The sequence below is a fragment of the Diceros bicornis genome, chromosome 12 (genome assembly GCF_020826845.1).
Source record: "Diceros bicornis minor isolate mBicDic1 chromosome 12, mDicBic1.mat.cur, whole genome shotgun sequence".
Taxonomy (NCBI): domain Eukaryota; kingdom Metazoa; phylum Chordata; class Mammalia; order Perissodactyla; family Rhinocerotidae; genus Diceros; species Diceros bicornis.
The window spans coordinates 23,057,535-23,078,677 of record NC_080751.1 but is presented as its reverse complement, the minus strand read 5'-3'; the positions used below and the strand labels follow the sequence as shown (position 1 = coordinate 23,078,677).

Below are 21,143 nucleotides of genomic sequence, written 5' to 3'. Positions count from 1 at the left end.
AAAATGCCAAAAGCATGATCCATGAAAGAAAAAATTAATAAGTTGGACTTTGTAAAACTTAACATTTCTGCTCTGCAAGAGACCCTATTAAGAGAATGAAAAGAAGACACAGACTGGAGGAAAATCTTAGCAAAACACATATCTGATAAAGGTCTGGTATCCAAAATATACAAAGAACTGTTCAACAATAAGAAAACAAACAGCCCAAGTAAAAATGGGCAAAAGATATGAACAGACACCTCACCAAAGAAGACATACAGATGACAGATAAGCATATGACAAGATGGTCAATATGATATGTCATCGGGGAAATGTAAATTAAAACAACAATGAGATACTACTACACACCTGTTAGAATGGCTAAAATCCAAAACACTGACAATACCAAATGCTGGTGAGGATGTGGAGCAACAGGGACTCTCATTCATTGCTGGTGGGAACGCAAAATGGTACAGCCACTTTGGAAGAGAGTTTGGCAGTTTCTTTCAAAGAAGCCTCCTACCATATGATCCAGCAATTATGCTCATAGGTATTTATCCAAAGAAGTTGAAATCTTATGTCCACACAAAAACCTGCATACAAATGTTTATAGTAGCTTTATCCATAACTGCCAAAAATTGGAAGCAACCAAGATGTCCTTCAACAGGTGAATGGATAAACAACGATTGTACATCCAGATGGTGGAGTATTACAATAAAAAGAAATGAGCTATCAAGCTGTGAAAAGATATGGAGGAACCTTAAATATGTATCGCTAAGTGAAAGAAGCCAGTCTTTCAGGCTACACACTGTATGGTTCCAATTATATGACATTCTGGAAACACAAAACTATGGATACAGTAAAAAGATTAGGGGGAGGGATGAATAGGTGGAGCACAGGGGATTTTAGGGTGATGAAACTATTCTGTGATACTGTAATGGTGGACACGTGACATTATATCAAAACCCATAGAACTGTACAACACACAGAGTGAGCCCTAATGCAAACTGTGGACTTTAGGTAATAATGTATTGATATTGGCTCACCAATTGTAACAAACCTAACATGCTAATGCAAAATATTAATAATACAGGAAACTGTGGGTGGTGGCAGAGAGAGGCGATATATGGGAACTCTCTGTACTTTTTTCACAGTTTTTCTATAAAACTAAAAAAGATCTAAAAAATAAAGTTTATTAATAAAAAAATCTTTAAAAGTAATTTAAAAAAGATTTCTGCTGCCCACTCCTCTCTCCTTCAGGGCAGGGCCGGGAAGCCTCTCTCCCTCAGCCCTAGCTGCCAACAGGTGCTATCCCTTCCCCACCCAAAGACCCGCAGAGCACATCATGAAGCCCAAAGCACCACCAAGAGGGGGTGGGCAAGCTAAAAGCATGACACTTCCTCCACTGGGAAAAGGAAATATCCCAGCAGCAAGACCAGCATGCACATCGTTATCTCAATCAATTATCTGGCCTGGGATGATGACTTTGGGCCTCCTCCCTCTAGGCTGGAGCCAGCCTCACCCCCCCGCCCTTCTCACACCTCCCACCCCTCACCAGTGTTGGGGGGTGCGTTCAAATGCCAGGAGCGAGGTGTGGGCCCCCAGCGCGAGGGAAGGAGAGAGTGGGGAGGGTGCAGGGCCCCCACTCCCCACCCCTCACCCCTGCAGGGGGAGGATGGGGTAACCCAGGGGAGAGAAAGCAGATCCCTAAAGTGCAGCAAGCCGAAGGCCACCCTCAAATGAGATGTAGGCGGGAATGACAGCACCTACCTTGCTGGGCTGTAGCGGGACTAAATGAGACAGCTCACAGAGACACTTGGCCCAGGGCAGACACTGGAAGAGGTCAGGAAATACTGACCATGACTGTTTGGTTGCTCACCCCATGCCCATCCTCCCGCTGGGAACAGGGCTGTGGACTGCTCCAGGGCAGGCGCCAAGCTGCTTTGCTCAGTGCTGGAGCCCCGGCACCTAGCAGCGTCTAGTCCATCTGCTCCTCCAGCAAGTAGTTACCGGGGGTCGGCCCCCATGCCAGGCACTGGGGATACGGCCACAAAAACACATATTCCAGCCCTCATGGACTCTACAGTTCAGTGAGGGAGACATGAGCATCAAATACATGTAGGAGGTTTATAAACTATTAGGAAGCAACGCCTGGTGGAAGGACAAGAAGGCTGGTGGGACTGGAGCAAAGTGCGTGGGGAGAGGGGAGATGCAGGGCAGAGAAGCATCAGGGGCCACAGAGGCCAGGACAAGAAGTGTGGATTTTATTCCAAGAAAGCACCGGAGCGCTTGGAGCACAGGAGTGACGTGGTCTCACATTTGGCTACTCGATGTGCGATGTGCTCCATGGACCAGCGTCTCCTAGAAGCTTGTTAGAGATGCAGGTGCTCAGCCCCAGCCCAGACCTGCGGATTAGAAGCTGCGTTGTCACAAGTCCCCCAGGTGAGTCATGTGCACATTCTGGGAGCACAGGACTAACTTATATTTCTAAAGGATCCCTCTGGCTGCTCTGCTGAGGACGGAAGATCCCGACAAGGGTGGGAGCGGGGAGCAGCGCTGGGAGGCTGTGTGGTAATCCAGTAGAGATGACAGTGCCAAGCGGTGGTGAGATGCCAGGGGACCCTGTGTACATCTGGGAGGCAGAATAAACAGGGTCCGCTGTTGGAGTGGGTGTGGTGGGAGAGAGGAGGGTCAAGATTGACTCCGAGATTTTGGCCACATCCGTTAGGTGAGTGGTGGTGCCATCTACTTTGATGGGGATGCTGGGGATGAGCCAAGAAAGGCTAACGGAATGAAAGAACAAATGGCCCACAGGGCTCCCTAACCTGCAGCTGCCCCGGCCATAGTCTTCCTGCCGCTATGGCCATCAGACAAGCTCACAGGCCCTTTGTAGCTGGGAAGCGTTCCAGCCTCTGTTTGTTATGACCCACAAGGATCAGTCTCAATGAGAGGAGTCCTCCTGGTCTCCAAAGGTCCTCTTTTGCCCATCCCACTCTTCCCCGTAGCCAAGCTGAAGGGTCTGGCAGGCCAAGGATGCAGACTGCTAGAATTTGAGGACCAGAACCTATTCCTGGCCCCTCGTTCCCCCGTGAGCCAGCCCCATCTGAGACAGCTAGGGGTCACATCCAAGCTTTCTGCATGGCACCGTCTCCACAATGACCCACAGGGTGACCTGGGCCCCCTGGACAGCAGTGTGATATATCCTTGCCATGCAGAACAGAGTCCCACAGGCACATGCAGACCCCCTTCACTCCCCAGCGACCAGCTATGCCACCTTGGAAAACCTGCCTCACTTTTCTGGGCTGCAGTTCCCCTGTCTGGATTAGTGAGAGGGTGACCAGAGAGGGCCCAGCCCAGTGTCCAGCAGAGAGAAGGTGCTTTACAGAAAGCGGTCTCCCCCCTCCCACCTCCCTGAGGGCACAAGCCCTTAGCCCCAACCTGTCAGCCCTCTTCAAGGTCCCAAGCAGCCCCTACCCCAACTGCATGGTCTTAGGACCACTTAGAACAGAATGACCCAAGACTCACGCTGCCCACTACCTGCCAGCACCACTGGCTCCTGTCCCCATCCTTGGCGGATGCCTCTCCTCAGACCCCACCTCCCCCAGAGCCTGGCACCCAACCAGCTCAGCCGGCCCAGGCAGTGCAACCTGGGAGCCCCTCCTCTCTGCCCGGAATCTCCCTCCATGCCCACAGGCCAATTGTACTTAGTCCCTGAGCTGCTCCAGCCAACCTGGAAAACAGCTAGAAATTCTCTTATCCCAGCTGACTCCTAGCCCAGGTGGCCCCAGATGGGGAAGCCAGGTGCTTAGGGGGTAGCACCAAGACTCCCCACCCCCGCCCACCACACCAGCAGTTGAGCGCCCCTCAGGAGGTCTGGGAGCCCTCACCTGGTGACTCAGAGGTCCCCAGACATCCATGAACCCGAGCCCTGGAACCTCCCAGTCCCACCAGGCCTGCCTCAAAGCCCAGGGAATGTACCCCAGCTCCTTGGACCCAGAAAACTCATACCATGGAGAGGGGGGAAGACCTGAGGGCAGAGAGGCCTGGGTCCTCGGCTTCTAAGGTCAGACTCAGTGCCCTGCGGCAGCAAAGCTGGCTCTTGAGTAGTAATGCAGGAGACAGACCAAGACAGAGACCAGAGGGAGGATAGGCAAAGAGACTGAGAGTCAGAGACTGAAGGAGGGGGGCGAGTCAGAGAGAAGGTGGGAGGGATGGGATTGGGACAGAGAGAGCGCGCGCGCACGAGAGAGAGAGAGAGAGAGAGAGAGAGAGAGAGAGAGAGAGAGGAAGCGAGCGTCAGCCAGCACACTGGCAGGGTGGCCACAGAAGTTCTACATGAGCAACGCTTAGGGGCAGCAATTTGGCTGCAGGGGGTCTCAGGATTTGTCTCAAAGCCTGGTTGACAGCAAGTGCCTGACTTTCTTTAAGGCTGAACGTTTGGGATGGTGCTGTGGGTCACACGTTGGCCTGGGCCTAACGACCTGGAACGAGGGAAGGGCACTGGCTCCCCCTGAGCTCAGCCCCTCAACTTTGGGCCAGGGGGAGGGAGGCTTTCAGGGACAGAAAGGGCAGAACGGAAGCTCCGAATGGCTTCCATTCTCCCTAAGTCTGTTACAAAGATCCAAGAGGATATGCAACTTCTGGCTCCAAAGCTCACTGCTGACCCTTATTTTCTCATAACGAAGTTTCTGGCCAGTTTCTCTAAGCTCGGAAGCAGCACGAGGTAAGACAGGAGGAGTCCAGGGCTTGGACTGCATCCTCGCCCGGCTCCTCCACCTGGCAGCCTTGGGCCTCTCTGTGTACCCCAGTTTCTCCATGCCTGCTCAGCCTCCCCCCATTGCCCCCCCCCCCCCGCCCCGAATCATCAGGAGACTCAGACAAAGAGAAGGTATGTGAAAGGCTTCCTGCACCGTGAAGCTGCACGGAGAGTCGAGGATGCTTCTGGCCACCCCCGGACCCTCTCCGGGCCCGGGAAGCGGCCTTCCCCATGAGTGTGTGGACCGAGTGGACTCGGAACAACACCATTTCAGAAGCACCAGCCACCTGGCCCTGTTCTCAGGCACTCAGCCAGGAGATAAGTGACCATAAATCCTTTGCTAGAGGCGGCCTGACTCCGCTCACGAACACACGGCAACAGTGACACGCACGTCCGCTGAGACTCTCCTCCCGAGAAGACACGGGAGAAAGAAGTCTGCTGGCGTGTGTGCCTGCGGAGCCCGTGTGGGAGACACGGCCCCGCTCGCCCACCCCGCCCCCGCCCGTCTCCAGCCTTTCCCGGGCCTGCACTCCCGCAGCCATTTCTTGTCACTGCTGAACAATAGGCCTTGCTGGCAGCTGGCAGCCTGGCGGCCCTGCCCGGGGAGGGGAGCAGGGAGGGAGGCCGCCGGCGAGGGGCTGCCAGCTCCGGGGACACTGCCAGCGTGTGCGCCTCCCTGGCAGCACAGGGCGGGCCATCCCAGGGCCCTGAAGGCTGGCACCGGAGACCGTAGAGCCCCGGCACTCCTCCCATCCGAGAACTTCTGTAAAAGCCCTGAGGCCTGGGCCTCCCGCCAGAGACGCCCAGCGGAACCCCCAGGATTCTAACTTGCAGCCAGGAGAGCCAGGGCCTGAAGCCTGTGGCATGTATGTAGTCCTGCCTCTTCCCTTTGCCACTGAGCCAACTGAGTCCTTGAGAGGGAATGTGACAGGCCCAAGGTCACACAGAGCCAGGATGAGAGAACCTGGGGGGCACTCAGCTCTGTAGAGCAGTCCCCACTCCTGGTTCACCGCTGGCCCCACTGGGCCATCTTCCTCCTCTTGTCCCTCAGGGTAATGCCCTGGTGTGCCAGGAGGGCTCCACCCCCCTAGAAGAAGAGGAGAGGTAAAGCGGCTGTCCAAGGTCAGGCAAGTGAAAGAGGGATTGGGATTGGGATGCTATCTCCTGACTCCCTCACCCTGTTCAGCCTACAGGTGTTAGCCTGCCTGTGGACACCAGGACGCCAGGAGCAATGACGGGCAGGCGACGAGAGAGTGTGCTGAAGGGGTTATAAGAGTCAGAGAGGCCCCACCTGCAATCCCAGCTCTGCCTCTTGCCAGCTGTGTGACCTTTGGAAAGTTGCTTAACCTCTCTGAGCCTGGACTCCCTCCTCTGTAAAGTGGGGGTGGTAAAATAAACCTCGAAGGGCCGGGGTGAAGAGTCCGTGAGATCATGCACGCCAGGACTTAGCGGTGTCTGGCACATGTGAGTGCTCAGTTAAGTGGTAACCCTGGGGACTATTACTCCTGCTTCAGTCAAAGATTCCTTTCCAAGAGGAGCAGAAGGACCTTAAAAGCAGAGATGGAAGAGGCAATAGGCACTCTGGGACCCCGGACTGCCACACAAGCTTGGAACACAGTGTCCTCCATAAACAAAAAGCTGACCACCATGATGACAAGCACGGTGTTAGGAAATGGCGCTGCCCCCACAAAACGCGTCTTTAGCGTGACGATCCCCCAGCTTTGCTTTATGGCCCAACCTAGAACACCACCCTGAGAAGAGACCTGGATTTTAGCCTTGTCCACTCTCATGTTAGCTATGGCTAACATTTGTGGACTTATTTTTTTAATGTCCTAGAGCTGTTCTAGGTGCTTTACGCGTATGGACTCATTTAATCCCCACCACTGTGTGAGATGAGCTCAGTTATTACTCTCATCTTACGGATGAGGAATCTGAGGACAGAGAGGTCCGGGAACTTGCCCCAAGTCATAGGCTACAAATGAGGAGCCAGGATTCAAACCCAGGCGGGCTGGTTGCAGAGCCAAACTCTGCACCCCGATGCTGTAAACTGTGTCTTGCCTTAGACAGCAATCACTTCCCCTCTCTGTCTCAGCTTCGACATCTGTAAGATGGGGCCCTTTGACCAGAAGATCCACGTCTAAGGGTCCTCACAGGTCTTAAGCTCTCTGAAGATGTCCGCTTTCGTGTGACTTTCCTGACTGCTCTGCCTTTTCGCCCTCGCACCCCCACCTCCAGCACTCTGTGCCCTTGGGACCCCTGCCCCTGCCCCTGTACTGATCCGCTTTCCTGGGGTGTACGTCCCGGTCTGTGCAAACCCCTGAGCCCAGGGAGCGTGGCCTGGCCCAGCTATGGACGGACGCTGTCCTAAGCATTGTGTGGTTTGCAAAGACTAGGGTTTGGCCACGTTTTTCTATTAAGTGCCAAAGAGCAAATATTTTAGACTTTGAGGGCCATATGGTCTCTGTGCCATTGTAGCAGGACAGTAGCCATAGACACACAAGTAAACGAACATGGCCGTGTTCCAATAAAACTTTACTGACAAAAACAGGCAGTGGGCAGGATTTGGCCTAAGGGCCGTCGTTTGCTGACCTCTGGCAAAGGTGAGCATCGCAGGATTGCTGCTCCTCAGAACAGCAGAGGGAAGCGGAGGAAACAACGGTGCCTGGCTAACCTGAGATGTAGTGGGACTTGCTAAGAGCGTTTGCAGAGGCACAGAGCCCACCAGAAGGAGAGGTTGTTTCTGACTGCGGGGAAGGCTTCATGGACAAGCACTTGAGCTTGGCCTTGGAGTGAGGGGTAGAACTTCTACAGGCAAAGGTGGGGGCACACGCAAGGGTGTGCAGTGTGCTGGGGATGCGGGCGTCCAGAGGGCCAGGATGGGAGTGGGCCTGGGACCCGACAAGGAGTCCTGGCTTCCCTCATTCCAAGAGAAGGGTGAACTCCAGGGAGTTTTCCTCTTTTAATTCAGCAAATGTTTTGCTGCCTACTACGTGCTGGGCACAGTGGTAGGCATGAGAGGACAGATGTCCGTAACTCACATTTTTGTTGCACTGTCAACATTTTCCAAGAGATTTAGGAGCTATGACTTTATCCTGTCCTCACAAACACAGAGAGACTGAACGATTTGCCAAAGTTTTATCTCTAATTAACAGCAGATGCTCATAATTCTAGAGACAAACCACTCTACTGAGCAACACTCTCATTTCTAGCTGCCTTGTGAGTCTCTCCACCGGGACATCTGGAAAGAGCGCGTCCTGTCCTTCTCCCGTTAGCTTGCTAGGGCTGCCGTAACAAAGTACCACAAACTTAACAACAGAGTGGCTTAAACGCAGAAATTTATTGTTTTGGAGAGTAGAAGTCAGAGATCGAGGTGTCAGCAGGGTTGGTTCCTTCTGAGGGCTGTGAGGAAGAATCTTTTCCATGCCTCTCCCTTACCCTCACTTCTAGTGATTTCCTGGCAATCTTAGGTGTTCTTGGCTTGTAGACATATTACCCTGATCTCTGCCTTCATCTTCACATGGTGTTCTCCCTGTGCGCTTGTCTGTGTTGAAATCTCCCCTTTTTATAAGGACACTAGTCATACTGGACTAGGGCCCACCCTAATAATCTCATTTTAACTTATCTCCGTCAAGACCTTATTTCCAAACGAAGGTCACATTCTGAGGAACAGTTGTTTAGGACTTCAACATACCTTTTTTGGTGGATACGGTTCAACCTGTGACACCTCCCCAATACTCCTCCCTCATGTTCCATTGCTGATTGATTGGAACCCTCATTTCCCAGGTCTCTCACACCCAGCCCCATTCCCTCATCAGCTGGTATTGGTGGCCCAGAACTGCCTGGACCAGGCAAGGCTGGATCCCACGACTCCATCAAAGATGGGCGAGCTGCCAAGCAGGTTGCAAAGGATCTCCTCCATTCACCTCTGGAAGATGGTGGAGGGCCAGATTGTATAAATCAGAGGGGGCTGCTGGAAGATGAGCAACAAATGTGTGCACCACTGGTGCTTTGAATGTCAACTCTGACACCAAGGATGTTAGAGACAACAGTGGCAGTTAGAGTAGTTAGGAAGCAGGTGCAGTAATCGGAGGCAGCAAAGGAAGTGGACCTGAGCTGGGGAAGCTGTGGTAGGGACAGAAAGGAAGTGGTGGGGGAGCAGTGAACATCCAGGAACAGAGTGGCTTGGAGAACTCTGGAGTGGACTGGAGGACAGCTTGGGTGGCAGCAGCAGAACCACACCTGGGAGGAGGGTGATGAGGCCAAAGAGGGACCCAAAGGGGAAGGATCAGCCCCGTGGGGAAACAAGGCTGTTTTAGACGCGCTCAGTGTGAGATGGCAAAGCTTGGCAGATGCTTAAGCCCAGAGCTCAGGAGAGAGGCAGGAGCTGGAAACAATTTTCAGAGTCCTGGGTAGATTAGATCCCCTCGACACAGCGAGCTGTAGGAGCAGAGCCTTGGCAAAGAGCTGGTGGCCGACCAAACCCCCGAAAAAAACGTTTCGAGAGAGTTGGGGGAGAGAAGTGAGAACAAGGAGGAGACGGACCCAAGAGGCGGGGGGAACCAGGAGAGAAAGGTGCTCCTGAGACCAAGAGGCGTGAGAAGGTCAAAGGCACCAACTCCAGCAAAGGCTGCGAGGGGGACTGTTCCTTAACACGAGCAGATGGTGACATCTGAACTGGTCGTGCTCCGGTCAGAAGAAAACTGCACACGCCTCTCTCGTCTTTTAACTGTTTATTGTATAATATAAAACTACAAAAGTAAGACTGCTCATTTCCATGTACATTTAATCTGTCCAATTGTTTAGATTACAGCCCAAACCTACATGTGAATACAGCCATCTGGGTTCCGATGTAATGTCTGTAATATTGCATAGAAAAGGCACAGCTCTCAGGTCTGTGGGGGAAAGGTTACACCTCCTTTTTTGACAGAAGCCCTCCTCAAAAACCATGCACCAAACATGTCACTATGTACATCTTTTCCAAAATCTTGGTTGTTTGCTCGTATGGACTGCACTTCTCTTCCAAACTTGTTATCCCCAAAAGACGTCCACAATTTTTACTGGCTTTGTCTGCAATAGCATTTGATCCTGGCTAATTTTCCAGAACACTTTAGACTCATTCTTAGAAGCGCTGAAAACAACTGTACACAAGCAGGATGCACACACCTCGCTGCCGACGGGAGGTAACGGGAAGTTAACCATTTACAGCCAGCACAGGTTAAATATGCTCTTTTCAAGATTTTCAGAAAATGTATAAAGGTCCAATTTGTAACAGCAAGGTATTGAAATTAAGACAATTCATATGGAGAATAACAATCGCTGCACAAAGTAGGGCCTTTTTTTTTTTCACATCTGTCATTTAAGAAGGCTGCCCTGCGGTATTCATAATTCATTGTTTACCACAAAGGTGGCTAATAAATTTAAGCTTTAAAAACGATCCGTAAGTTGATACTTTGGCTCTTTGGAGCTTATTTATTCAAGAAATTTTCCTTGATTGACCTCAGGGCAGTTGGGACACTCCACAGGGCTACGGCAATCAAAAGCTTAATTGATAAAGACACTCGAGGTGGAGCAGAGGCTGTGGCTCGTTCTCCGCCTTTGGTGTGAACGAGGATGTCAGTGTGGTTGCCCCTTCTGTCATAAAGAGAAAGTGCTACTAAAAAAAGTTTAAAAATATCAACCCTTTGATGCTTGATTTTCTTAAAAATTTGGAGGTATTAAAACATTCCTCATCCATACCTTTTGCATATTTCAAATAGACCCATATTAGAGAAGAGAGTAAAAGTGAATGTGGACTGTGCATACAATGAGAAGACCCAGGGGTCTGGCTCGGACCCCCTTTTAATACAGATTGACATTCCTACAAGAGAATACATTCCTACCATACATTCTGCACATGTTACGATCCAGATGTTGTTAGAGCTCCACAGTAAAATAAATATATTTACACAGAAAAAAGGAATAAATAACTTATGAAAAAAAATCACTTCAAATTCAAAGCTCTTATTATTCTGCTCTCATCTTGTCACTTCATTGCACATCACTGTCAATAATTGTCCTCTCCCAGCCCCACCCAGCTCGTCTTTCTCATGAAGGCACCTCAAACCGCCTGCCCGACTCTGAATGCTGCGTGGTATCCTCTAGGATGGGGAAGGCACTGCTGCCAGGCAGCATCTGGAAGCACGTCCCACACTCAGACGGGGACTCGGAGATACACACAGGCTTACGGTCTTCCCTGTTGGGACATCACTTTGTAAAAATAAGACACAGAGATAACTTGAACACTTGATGGTTTTGTTCTTTTTAAAATGGGCCACTAATTTCCCCCATCTTCCTCATTAGCCCTTGAATATCAACAATTTACGGTAAGGGTGTCCAGAGTTAAAAAGCATCTGCCTGCTGTCGTTGGGGGTTTTGTTTTGATTCTGAAGCCCAGCCTTACGAATATGGGAGAGTCAGAGAACTACGTCTGGGCAACACTTCGCTTGCTTATTTGAACTGTTGCCCAACATATGGGATTTGTTTAAACACACGATTTGCTAATCCAACCAGAGTACAGTTGTTCTAAGTTACTGTAAATCAGTTTTTAACAATGGCAAATCAACCGCCTTACCCTGTTATTATTTGGAATAATCAGCACTATTGTGTGTGTATACGTACGTGTGTGTGTGCAGCATGGGGTGAGTTTGCTACGTCCTCCAGTTATCAAAAGCATGGTGTCTGGACTGACTTGTTCTCTACAGGAAAAGGAAGCTCTGAAAACGGACAGGCACAGGGATGCCGGAAGCATCTACAACAACCCTCATCTTCACTATCTGGTCCCTGGTCCTATCAAAGGAAACAACACACCTGCAGCAGTGAGAGGCATCTGGGTGGAGGTTGCTTGTAGGAGAACAAGCGCAATTTGATCCCTCTCTCACTGTTCTAGAGTTGATAATTAGCCTTTAAAGACACATTCAAGTGGGGGGAAAAAAGTAAATTAGAATGTAGCAAGATTTAATCATATCATACATGAATCTTTTGCTTAGATGAGCAGTTCCTTCATCACAAATGTATTTGCTTTGCCATGTGCATTATAAAAATAAAACTATCTATGGCTTGTTTAAAGTGCCATTTTATAAAGCTGTCTTTTTTAATTGGCCAGAAAGACTCAATTTTATCCATGGCAAGAAGTGAGCAGAATTGGTGACTGAATATTGACAAATGACCAACAACAAAGACAACAACAACAACACAAATCCCATAATTTAAAAATTCTTAAATAAATATAAAAGTTATTCCTAAAGAAGCCATCTGCATTTCAATAATATAGGTTGTAACCAGCTAAAGTACCATTGGAAAAAAGAAAAAAAATGAAACGAAAAGGCCATAAACAATTTCAGCAACAGGCATGATACATTGCAAACGTTTTAAAATTAAATGTACACCACTAGGAATAAAAAGCTACTTCTCAAGTGTCCTGGGGCGGGGCGGGGGGGGGCGGGGGCGCGGCGCAAAGAGGGAGGAGGAGAAACATGCATAGAAAGTCCTGTCTGTGTATTTGGGTAAAACAGCCTTGCAAAGTGTAGTTAAAGCAGTTGATTCAAGAAAGTAACCAGATTGGAAGCCATGACATAACAGGACCGACCCCAGGTTCAAGAGCCACGGATGTTACAAGAGTGCATCCCAGGCTGGGCCAAGGTGAGCGAGCTCACTGTGGTGATCATGAAGATGCCATTTTCAGCACTTAGCAACAGAGGGAAGGAAAGCTCTAGGGAAGCTGGAAAAGGCAACTGAGCAACATGATGGAAGCCTTCTGGGGGAGATTTTCTTCTTTACCAGCCTTAAGCATTGCAATAAGGTTTACTTCCGTGAAGAGGTTGGTTGCTTTTCATAAAAGTTTGTTCACATGTAAAATTTCAGGTCATCATAAAAATTACGCCAAAAAAGGAAAGATTTGGGTTTTCATTAAAAAAAATAAAAATAATTAAAAGCGCAAACTGGCATAAATAGAGTATTCGGTAGCCTTCCCCTCAAAAGAGGGAGCTAAAGAGAACCATCACTTACACCCCCGAGCTCGACAGCCACCTCCCGCCAACTGCTGAATGCAAGTTTGATGAGCAAACATGGCTCTGGCTTTGGAAGTCACAGTGCTGGCGGGTGTTCATGCCAGGGGGTCAGTGCTCGTGAAATTTGGGTGTGATATCGCCCGGCCCTTTCTTAAAGCGCTGTGTGTGTGTGTGTGTATGTGTGTTTGCATTTGGGGACATCAACTGCGGACTGATTTGATCCAATTTTCTCTTTGCACCAAACACATATAAAACATTACAACTCTATAAAAGTACAAGTGCAACTTGTACATCTGAAGTTTGCAGGAACTAGGTGAGCAAATCCTATCAAAATAGCTATCTCATATGTATAAACAGCATTTGTTTTTAGAAAAACAATATCATAAACTGCAGAATCTGTACAAAAATATAAAATAAATTTGGGCAGCAGTTTCTAAACAGCCATGTAAATGCAACACTTATGAGGAGTAGTTAATGCCTCTAAAAAGGCTGAATTGCCAAGTCAACCTATACAGGGCGAAAATGCCAGAAAAGGTACTGAGATTATCTAAATAATATATATATATTTTTTCTTTTTTTTACCTCTTGCAATAAAACTTATAGAAAAAATAGACAAATATGCACATGCAATTTACAGCTTTTTCCAACTTATTCCTTGTGCTTCACTTGAACTGTTTATTTTTTGTCATTCAACATAGCAACATTGTCTTCAAATGTATTCTTTCCTATTCCAGGGTAGTAGGTCTCTGAGGAACCACTCAAAAAAGCATGTTAAAAGTGGTTGGACTGGGATGAAGGCACTCCAACTCTGCTCAAAGCAAAAACTAGTGTGATCCTTTTGTAAAATGTTCGTTTTCTCTGAAAAAGGCAAGCAAGGGTGCATGCACAGTGCGGAGAGCTGTCAGGGTGCGGGACACTCGCGGGGTCTGGGTGGGCAGAGTCACAGGGTCCCCAGGTCTTAGGACCCGACGAGCACCTCCATGATGTGGTCCAGCTCTGTGAGGTCCATTTTGAAAGGCTGACTCGGGGCAACGGGCTGACTGCTGTAAGGAGCCAGAGTCTTGAGGAGGTCGTCGGCTGACACTGGGGCCATTTTTGAGGCTGTCCCCGATGTGGACGTGCAGGGGTCAAAATCATACATCGACGTGTCGATGTCAGCAAACAGGATGTCATCCAGGGTCAAGTCTGTCAGGAACCCCGTGGACGTTGTGATCTCAAAGTTCCCAGGCAGTGAGTCCATCAGTTTCGAGTCGTCAGGCCGGCCCTCCTGGAGCCCCTCGGGTTTCTGGAGGCTGGACTCGCTGGAACCCCCCTTCGGGCTGTCAGTCGCTGCCACGGCGGCGGCCTCTGTGGAGGTAGATGTGGGACAGAGCTCCTCGATCTCATCCAAGGCCGAGGAGAAGCTGTCCTTCTCCGGCGGGAGGGCTGGAGGGGACAGTCTGGTGGGAGCCGCGGGCGGCACGGCCGGGGAAGTGCAAAAAGTGTCATCGTCCTCGAGCAGCGAGGCCGGGGTGAGGCAGGCCTCCAGGGGCGTAGTGCTTCCGAGGTCGCAGGGGTGTGCGGGTGGGGATGCGGGGTGGCCAAGGGCGGGCGGGGCCTCTCGGTAGCTGTCGCTCAGCGAGTCGGCCGGCTGGGAGGAGGCAGTGAACACAGGCCTCAGGCTGCCTTCCTGTTTGAGCTCGTCCTGGATGCGCCTCAACATGTTGTTGATGAGCACGGTCTTTTGCAAGCTGGGCTCTGTGAGGGGCCTGTGGTTGTAGAGTTTCATAAGGGAAATGTTGAAGATAGTCTGGCGCTGTAAGGTGTAAGACACCTTGGATGGACCGTCGGAGGGAGACACGATTTTGCCTTCCAGCCCATCTTCATGCTCGTCAAACTTCCGTTTTCCTCCTTTACCCAACATATATCTGCAAAGGAGAAAGGAAGGAAATGGAATTAATCACCCGAAAACTAACTCCTGCCATAAAAAAGACGCTGATTCAGAGGCCGGGACCTGGCCTTCAGTTCCTCATCCAGGGTTAGTTAGAACAGATTGATTAATTGGGGGAAGACTTTTTAGAATAAGAGAGAACTGAGAAATCTACCTTTGTATGCCGGTGGAGCAATTTTTATCACTAGGTGGTCTGGTGAATATATTTCTTGAGAAATGTGTATGACACAGACAAGTTACACGTTACCATGGAAACCGCGATTTTGACTTTCTCAGCTCCTGCGCATGCTTTCCTTCGCATGCCTGACATTACTATGCAGGTTCAATTTCCCTCCCCCAAACTGATTTATTTTTAAAGCCCAAGAAAACACTTACAATGCTATGACCTAAACAGATAAAGGTGCCATAGATTACAGCTTGAACACATCTTGAACGATTAAAAGAACCAAGCTGGAGAAGGGGGAACATGGACAATTTTGGTAGAACTGTGTGTGCTTTCAAAATGCCCTTTCCTTTCTCATTATGCAGAGAGCCTTTCCGCCTGTTTGGTGACACGTGGTGAAGCACTTGGCCTGTGTTAAATGACCACAGTGATGGAGCTGCCACCACTTTCAGTCTAGAATCAAGTGGAGGAATGTGGATTTCCCAGCCCAAGTTTTTCCATGGCTCAATTTCATTGCACGCAGTTATGACTGAATGCAACTGGACTAATGTAAAAGTAATTTGCTCTGATTATAAGCATTGCTGTTTGGGTACCTGAGACATTTCATAACAAAAGACCTACTGTGATTCCAGAGATACATATGTATTTCAAAGAAACAACAACCTCAGACCTCAGACCTTGAGCATTTGGGAATGGGTTGCATTTTAACTCCTGCCCGACCTCACCTGAGGCTCACAGCCTAGGCTGCCTCCTTGCTTGCTCTGCCCTTAGTGAAGACACCCTCAGCTGGCTGCACCTTCTGGAAAGTGGTCCTTCCTCTCAGAACTTCTACCAACTAAACGCAACAATCTCAAGTCCATTGCCTTTTGCCTCAAAGACCTCACTTTCTAGCCATTTAATCAAGAAAGCTGTCCTTATGTCGTCCAGATCAAGAGATGTGGTTCAAATTAAGCCAAGCTCCTGCTTGCTCCCTCACCTCCTCTCTGTGACTTACCCAGAGACGCGTGTTAATCCTCTCCACAGTGCCCCTCACTCATTCTCGTATCTTCATACAAGTGAGTGCTTTGTAGTCATCCAACTTTTCTTCTAAAAGCGACTTGTCTTTTACTGAATTGTTTCAGCTGATTTTGATGGCGCCTCATTCAATCCTTTACTAACTCATTCCGCATCTACGCTGTCTTGGGCACTTGGCCAGAAAGTGGGGAGTCTGGCAGATGAATAAAGCCTGGTCTTCAAGAGGCTGAATATCTTCTCCCACACCTTGGTATCATTTTGAAGGAATAAGGCTAACTTATAATAAACGTCACAGAACTTCCTTCCAACACTTTGTTAAAGAAGGCCAAGCTGCCCTTCAACGGGCACAGACAGGCAGGTGGTCACAGAGCCTGGCACACAAGTGCCGCTTGGGTGACTGCCTTCCTGTGCCTCAGTCTCCAGGAGAGAAAGAAGACAGCTGCAAGCCATCAACATCAGACTCAGCTTGAGAATTTGTCAATGCTCATAGAGAATGTGGAATTACTTGTGTGAAACACTTTCTCTCATTTTGTAAACATTAAGAAAATGGCTGTCAATCACTAGGACCAAAGACCAGTCCCATAATTAACTGTTCTCTGAGGCAAGGAAGGCTGATAAGAACAACTTGCTTATCGAATACTTCAGATGAAAGAAACATTTCCTAAGGCTCGGTGCTCATACTTTGCACAGAACATTTCCTATCTCAAGTGTCTGTGCCCGTGTAAACTTGTGTGAATCAGAGAGGAGGTGATTTCATTTCACATTACAAAATACTTCCTACTTTATGGATTAGAAGTGTTACTGGACAACTGTGCTTTGAAACAGAGAATTGTATTCACAATTATACTATTTGTATTTGCTTACAATTTAAGCATTTAAATACTCGCTTCCAGAAAAATTTCACTTTTGCCAAAGAGCTCACTAAATACACTTAATTCTCATATAAAGCTGTTATATGATCTGTGTTCTATGTAATAATGTGATCATATCCAATACATTTAAATGTGCGTGTGAGAATACACAAATGCATACACACACACTCTACAACAGTGTTTCTCAAAGTGTGGTCTATAGATGGAGCCAGTCTGTGAACTGTTACTGGTCCGTGATGAGGTAAGTAGAGATACTGTATTAACTAGAAACTTTCATAGCAAATTTATAGAGTAACTGTATGTCTGTAAATCTAATTTTAAAAATGAGGCTCCTATTTTTACATTTGTCCTTTTACTTCATTTTCTAGTAATTATTTTTATTGTGTTTCACTAAAGTATTAGTCTATGAAGGAGGAAAAAAACAAACAAAATGGTCCTTCATCACAGAAGGTTTGAGAAGCACTGTCCCAAAATGTAAACCAAATAGACAACTAAAAGGAAATTCGTAAGCTCATCACCACTTTGAATTTTTATTGGTTTTCTGGAGGAGAGGTAACATTTGGGTGAGACTTTTTCTTTTAGTCATCGATATAGAACTGTCTTTTAAAGACTTGTTGCCAGAATAAACAACAGGACTTTGTCAATAACTCACATTTCCCTAGAAATAATCACTGAATCTACAGAACTGAAATATTTACTAGGGATTTAGCAGAATTCCCATAGCTGCAAGAGATCTGTGGAGATACTTTTCAGACAGATGTCAATGTGGGGAGAACTTGATTTCCAATTAGAATGATCCAGCTGGTCATAGCTGTGTGATAATCCTAATGATTTGGGAAAAGCCTGATAAGACTTGGTAATGCTGTCTGGAAGGGGAAGGAGGAGGGCCCTTGTAAGCAAAACCTGTGAGCAGGAATAGAAGACGAATTGAATCTTGGATGCTTTTCAAATGTGTAAATAGGACCCCTGATAGAGTATGTCTCAAAGCAAGTTTGCCCTCATTTCTCTGGTTCATTTTATGAGGCAAAACTGGCTCCACACACCCAGCAAGACTGCAAAATGCACGCAGTCTTGATTTGTAATCCTAACTCTAACTACATTTTTATAGAAAGGAATAACACGCAACATAAAATCTAGTCCACATTTTTGCCTAAAAATTTAAAAAGTTAAAGTTTTCCCATAGTTTGCTTAACACACTGTTGAGAGTCAAGTCCTTTCAAGGACCATGTTCCAAAGAGGCCTCCAAATCCTATAAGCGGGAGGGTCGCGAGAAGAGCTCCCACTCTCAGGGCTGTGGTAACACCCGCCTCCTGGAGCAGAGCACAATTCAGAGAAAGGACAAGGCTCTCAAGAACCTGAGGGCAAGAAGCCAAACGGTATCTCTGGGCCTGGCGCTCCGGCTGGCCACAGCCAGGGCCTGCTGGCTCCTCAGAAGCCTCTTCCCTCAGGCACTCTAAGGAAATAACAATAGCTCTTTAAGCGTGCTGTTGGAGAGGCACGTGACCTTTTAGAAGGCCTCACCAGGCTGCAGTTTGAAGATGAAGCAATAGCTGAAGCTCTTTAAGGGCTTCAAGGTAACACTAGGGAAGGGGGTGTCTGCTGTTCCAGCCTGAAAGGCCCCTCGGCTGGGGAACATGGACTCTGGACGGCAGGCCTGAAGTTCACTGAAAGGAGAGGCTTGTGATGTCTGGTTTCTAGGCCACCCCGAGGCTTCACACCCCACTTTGTCTCCTCTCTCGGCTTGTGAAGACCCCAGCCCAAAGCCCATGCCTTCTACCCAATCTTGCAGTCAAAGCCCCAAAAGGGACTCTGAGTTTCAGGGCTGGTTAGAGACCCCCACAGGGAGGAGTGAGGGGGGGTGCTCCCTCTCTTTTCTGCCCACCCAAAGGGGCCAAAAACTAACCACACGCACTCTTCACTGGCTCTTAACATAAGGTTCGAGATAAAACACCCTCCTCAATGAACTTGTTAGAAACACACTCCTAGCATTCTGATTTTCTTAACATAAATTTTAGCAACTATGGCTGCAGCAAACTAAGTTTTGAAAATAAAAGAACAAAACTCATGGGTAGCAATATAAATGAAAACTTCTCTTCTGGAGTTTTCCAGCAAGTTTAATACTGCATAAAACTCTCTATATACCAAATCTGGCTTTCAACTGTGCAGCTTTCATTAGGAAGGACCCTGCCCTGAAAAGCTACAATCTGCTTGGGCAAATGATCAAAAGTAACAAATGTCACTAGGAGATTCCTCAGAAGTACCAGAGGAAGAGCTGACGATCGTACCTATTTGGAGATTTGCAATGTCAGAGTCTGAGTGACTCCCACAGTAAGGAATCTGTGAGATTATTACCAATTAGGGGGATGGGGGAGACTTCTAGAGGTAGGATTTGAGATTGATATTTAAGGTGGGATTGTCTCTTAATGTCTGTTCCCCACCCCAGACAGTAAGGCCATGAGGGCACCGAGTGTTTTGTTCATCTCTGCATCCTCAGGATAGGGCAGTCCCTGACACACAGAAGATGCTCTGTATATAGTCCCTGAATAAATGAATGGTAAATGGAAAGAAGGAGAAAAGACATGGAGGGACAGCCAGAGAAGAACGGTAAAACAAAGACAGAGGTATGTGTGTCTTTGGCCCTGTGCACGGGGGGGAGGGTATGAGACAGGGGAGAGTTGAACGGACCTCAGAGGTGACGGGTGTACAAAGCAGACCTGGGTAAGGAAATGCGCCAGGACCTGAGGACTGGAAGGTGGCAGGGAACTCGCACTCAGAGAGCTCTTGTGAATGCCTCTGTCTCACTCTTCAGGTCTTGAACTCCAGCAAGCACCAGACCCACCCGGAGGGCTTGTTAACACAGAATGCTGCCCTCCCAACCCCCCAAGATTCTCAGTCAGCAGGTCTGGCGTGGGGCCTAAGAATCTGCATTTCCAACAAGTTTGCAGGTGATATTGGTCTGGGGACCTCACTTAGAGAACCACGACTTCCTCTTTTCCCCATCTGGCCATTTCACATTTAAGCCTGAGAATGTCTTTCTTTACTCAATTAATCTTGAGTCCGAAGGTCTTCCCTATTTGTGTCTACGCAAGTAAGGAAAAAAGGAATGAACAGCGTTTTTCTGATGGCAACTGACCTTAAAAAAAAGACTACATGCAGAATTAAGATGTCTTCAGCTCAATTTTAACGATAACGTTTAGCTTCTCAGACTGATCATCAGACCCCACTGGCTCAGTGGGGCCCCGACTCCTCTTGCTGTGACCTTAGAGGGAACAGCAGTGAGGCCTTATGCCCCAAGTCCAAAAAGGAACTGAGATAGTACCTACGTCTTAAAACGGTAACATTTCACAGCTTTTATATTTTTAAGGCATTAAGGAAAAAAATGCAAACATTAAAAAAGAAACAAGTGACCAAAAACTTCTTTTTAACTCAATGTTTTTCAACTATCTAAAAGCTATGCCTTTAAATTTTTAAAAAAAACCACTCTCCTCGGGCCGGCCTGGTGACGCAAGCAGTTAAGTGTGCGCGCTCCGCTGCGGCGGCCCGGGGTTCACCGGTTCGGATCCCGGGTGCACACCGACGCACTGCTTGGCAAGCCATGCTGTGGCGGCCTCCCATATAAAGTGGAGGAGGATGGGCACGGATGTTAGCCCAGGGCCAGTCTTCCTCAGCAAAAAGAGGAGGATTGGCAGATGTTAGCTCAGGGCCGATCTTCCTCACAGAAAAAAAAGACAAAAAAAAAAAACCACTCTCCTTTAATGTTATTTGACTGTCAAAATGGTATGATTTTAAAATTAAGACTACTAAACCTACTTTTGCAAACTACCACTTCTGTAATCCCTACTGACAACGACAATAAAACCTATTGCTTTTTTTTTTTTTAATTCAAGTGACATTGGTGTGTAACATTACATAAGTTTCAGGTGTACAACATTATAATTCAGCATCTGTATACACTACAGCCTGCTCACCACCAAAAGTCTAGTTTCCATCTATCACCATACAATTGACTCCCTTTACCCATTTCGCCCACCCCTCAACTCCCTTTCTCTCTGGTAACCACCAATCTGTTGTCTGTATCTATGAGTTTGTTTTTGCAAAACCCATTGCTCTAAGCTGCAGGCTCACCACAGCCTTCTGTGGCCACTGGTGCTTCCTAGAGGCCCAGAGCCCGCTGGCTGCTGACTGACAGGCACCCAGAGGGGCTGTGCTGCCCCTCTGGGCAGCATCACTGCTGGCGCTTGTGAGAGGCCTGAACGAGGAGCCCTAGCCCTCCTCGGCCCACCACAAGGGTCAGCTTTCTGGCTTTCTGACTCTGTGCTGGTCAAAAAAAGATGTGAAAGACTGCATTATGCTTTAACTCGATCCATCCCAAACAACAGTCACT

The 21,143-nt window shown here is 48.3% G+C and overlaps 1 protein-coding gene across 5 annotated transcripts in view; it reads right to left on the bottom strand.

Annotated features, from left to right (window-relative positions):
* Window positions 1-12,966: 12,966 nt before the first annotated feature.
* The window catches only part of SERTAD2 (SERTA domain containing 2), a 110,723-nt gene continuing 102,546 nt past the window's right edge, over window positions 12,967-21,143 (bottom strand). For all 5 annotated transcript variants that reach the window (XM_058551086.1, XM_058551090.1, XM_058551089.1 and 2 more), the window contains one exon: window positions 12,967-14,687. In XM_058551086.1, coding sequence (XP_058407069.1) covers window positions 13,739-14,687 — 949 coding nt within the window. In that variant the 3' untranslated portion in view covers window positions 12,967-13,738. The remainder of the gene's footprint in view (window positions 14,688-21,143) is intronic.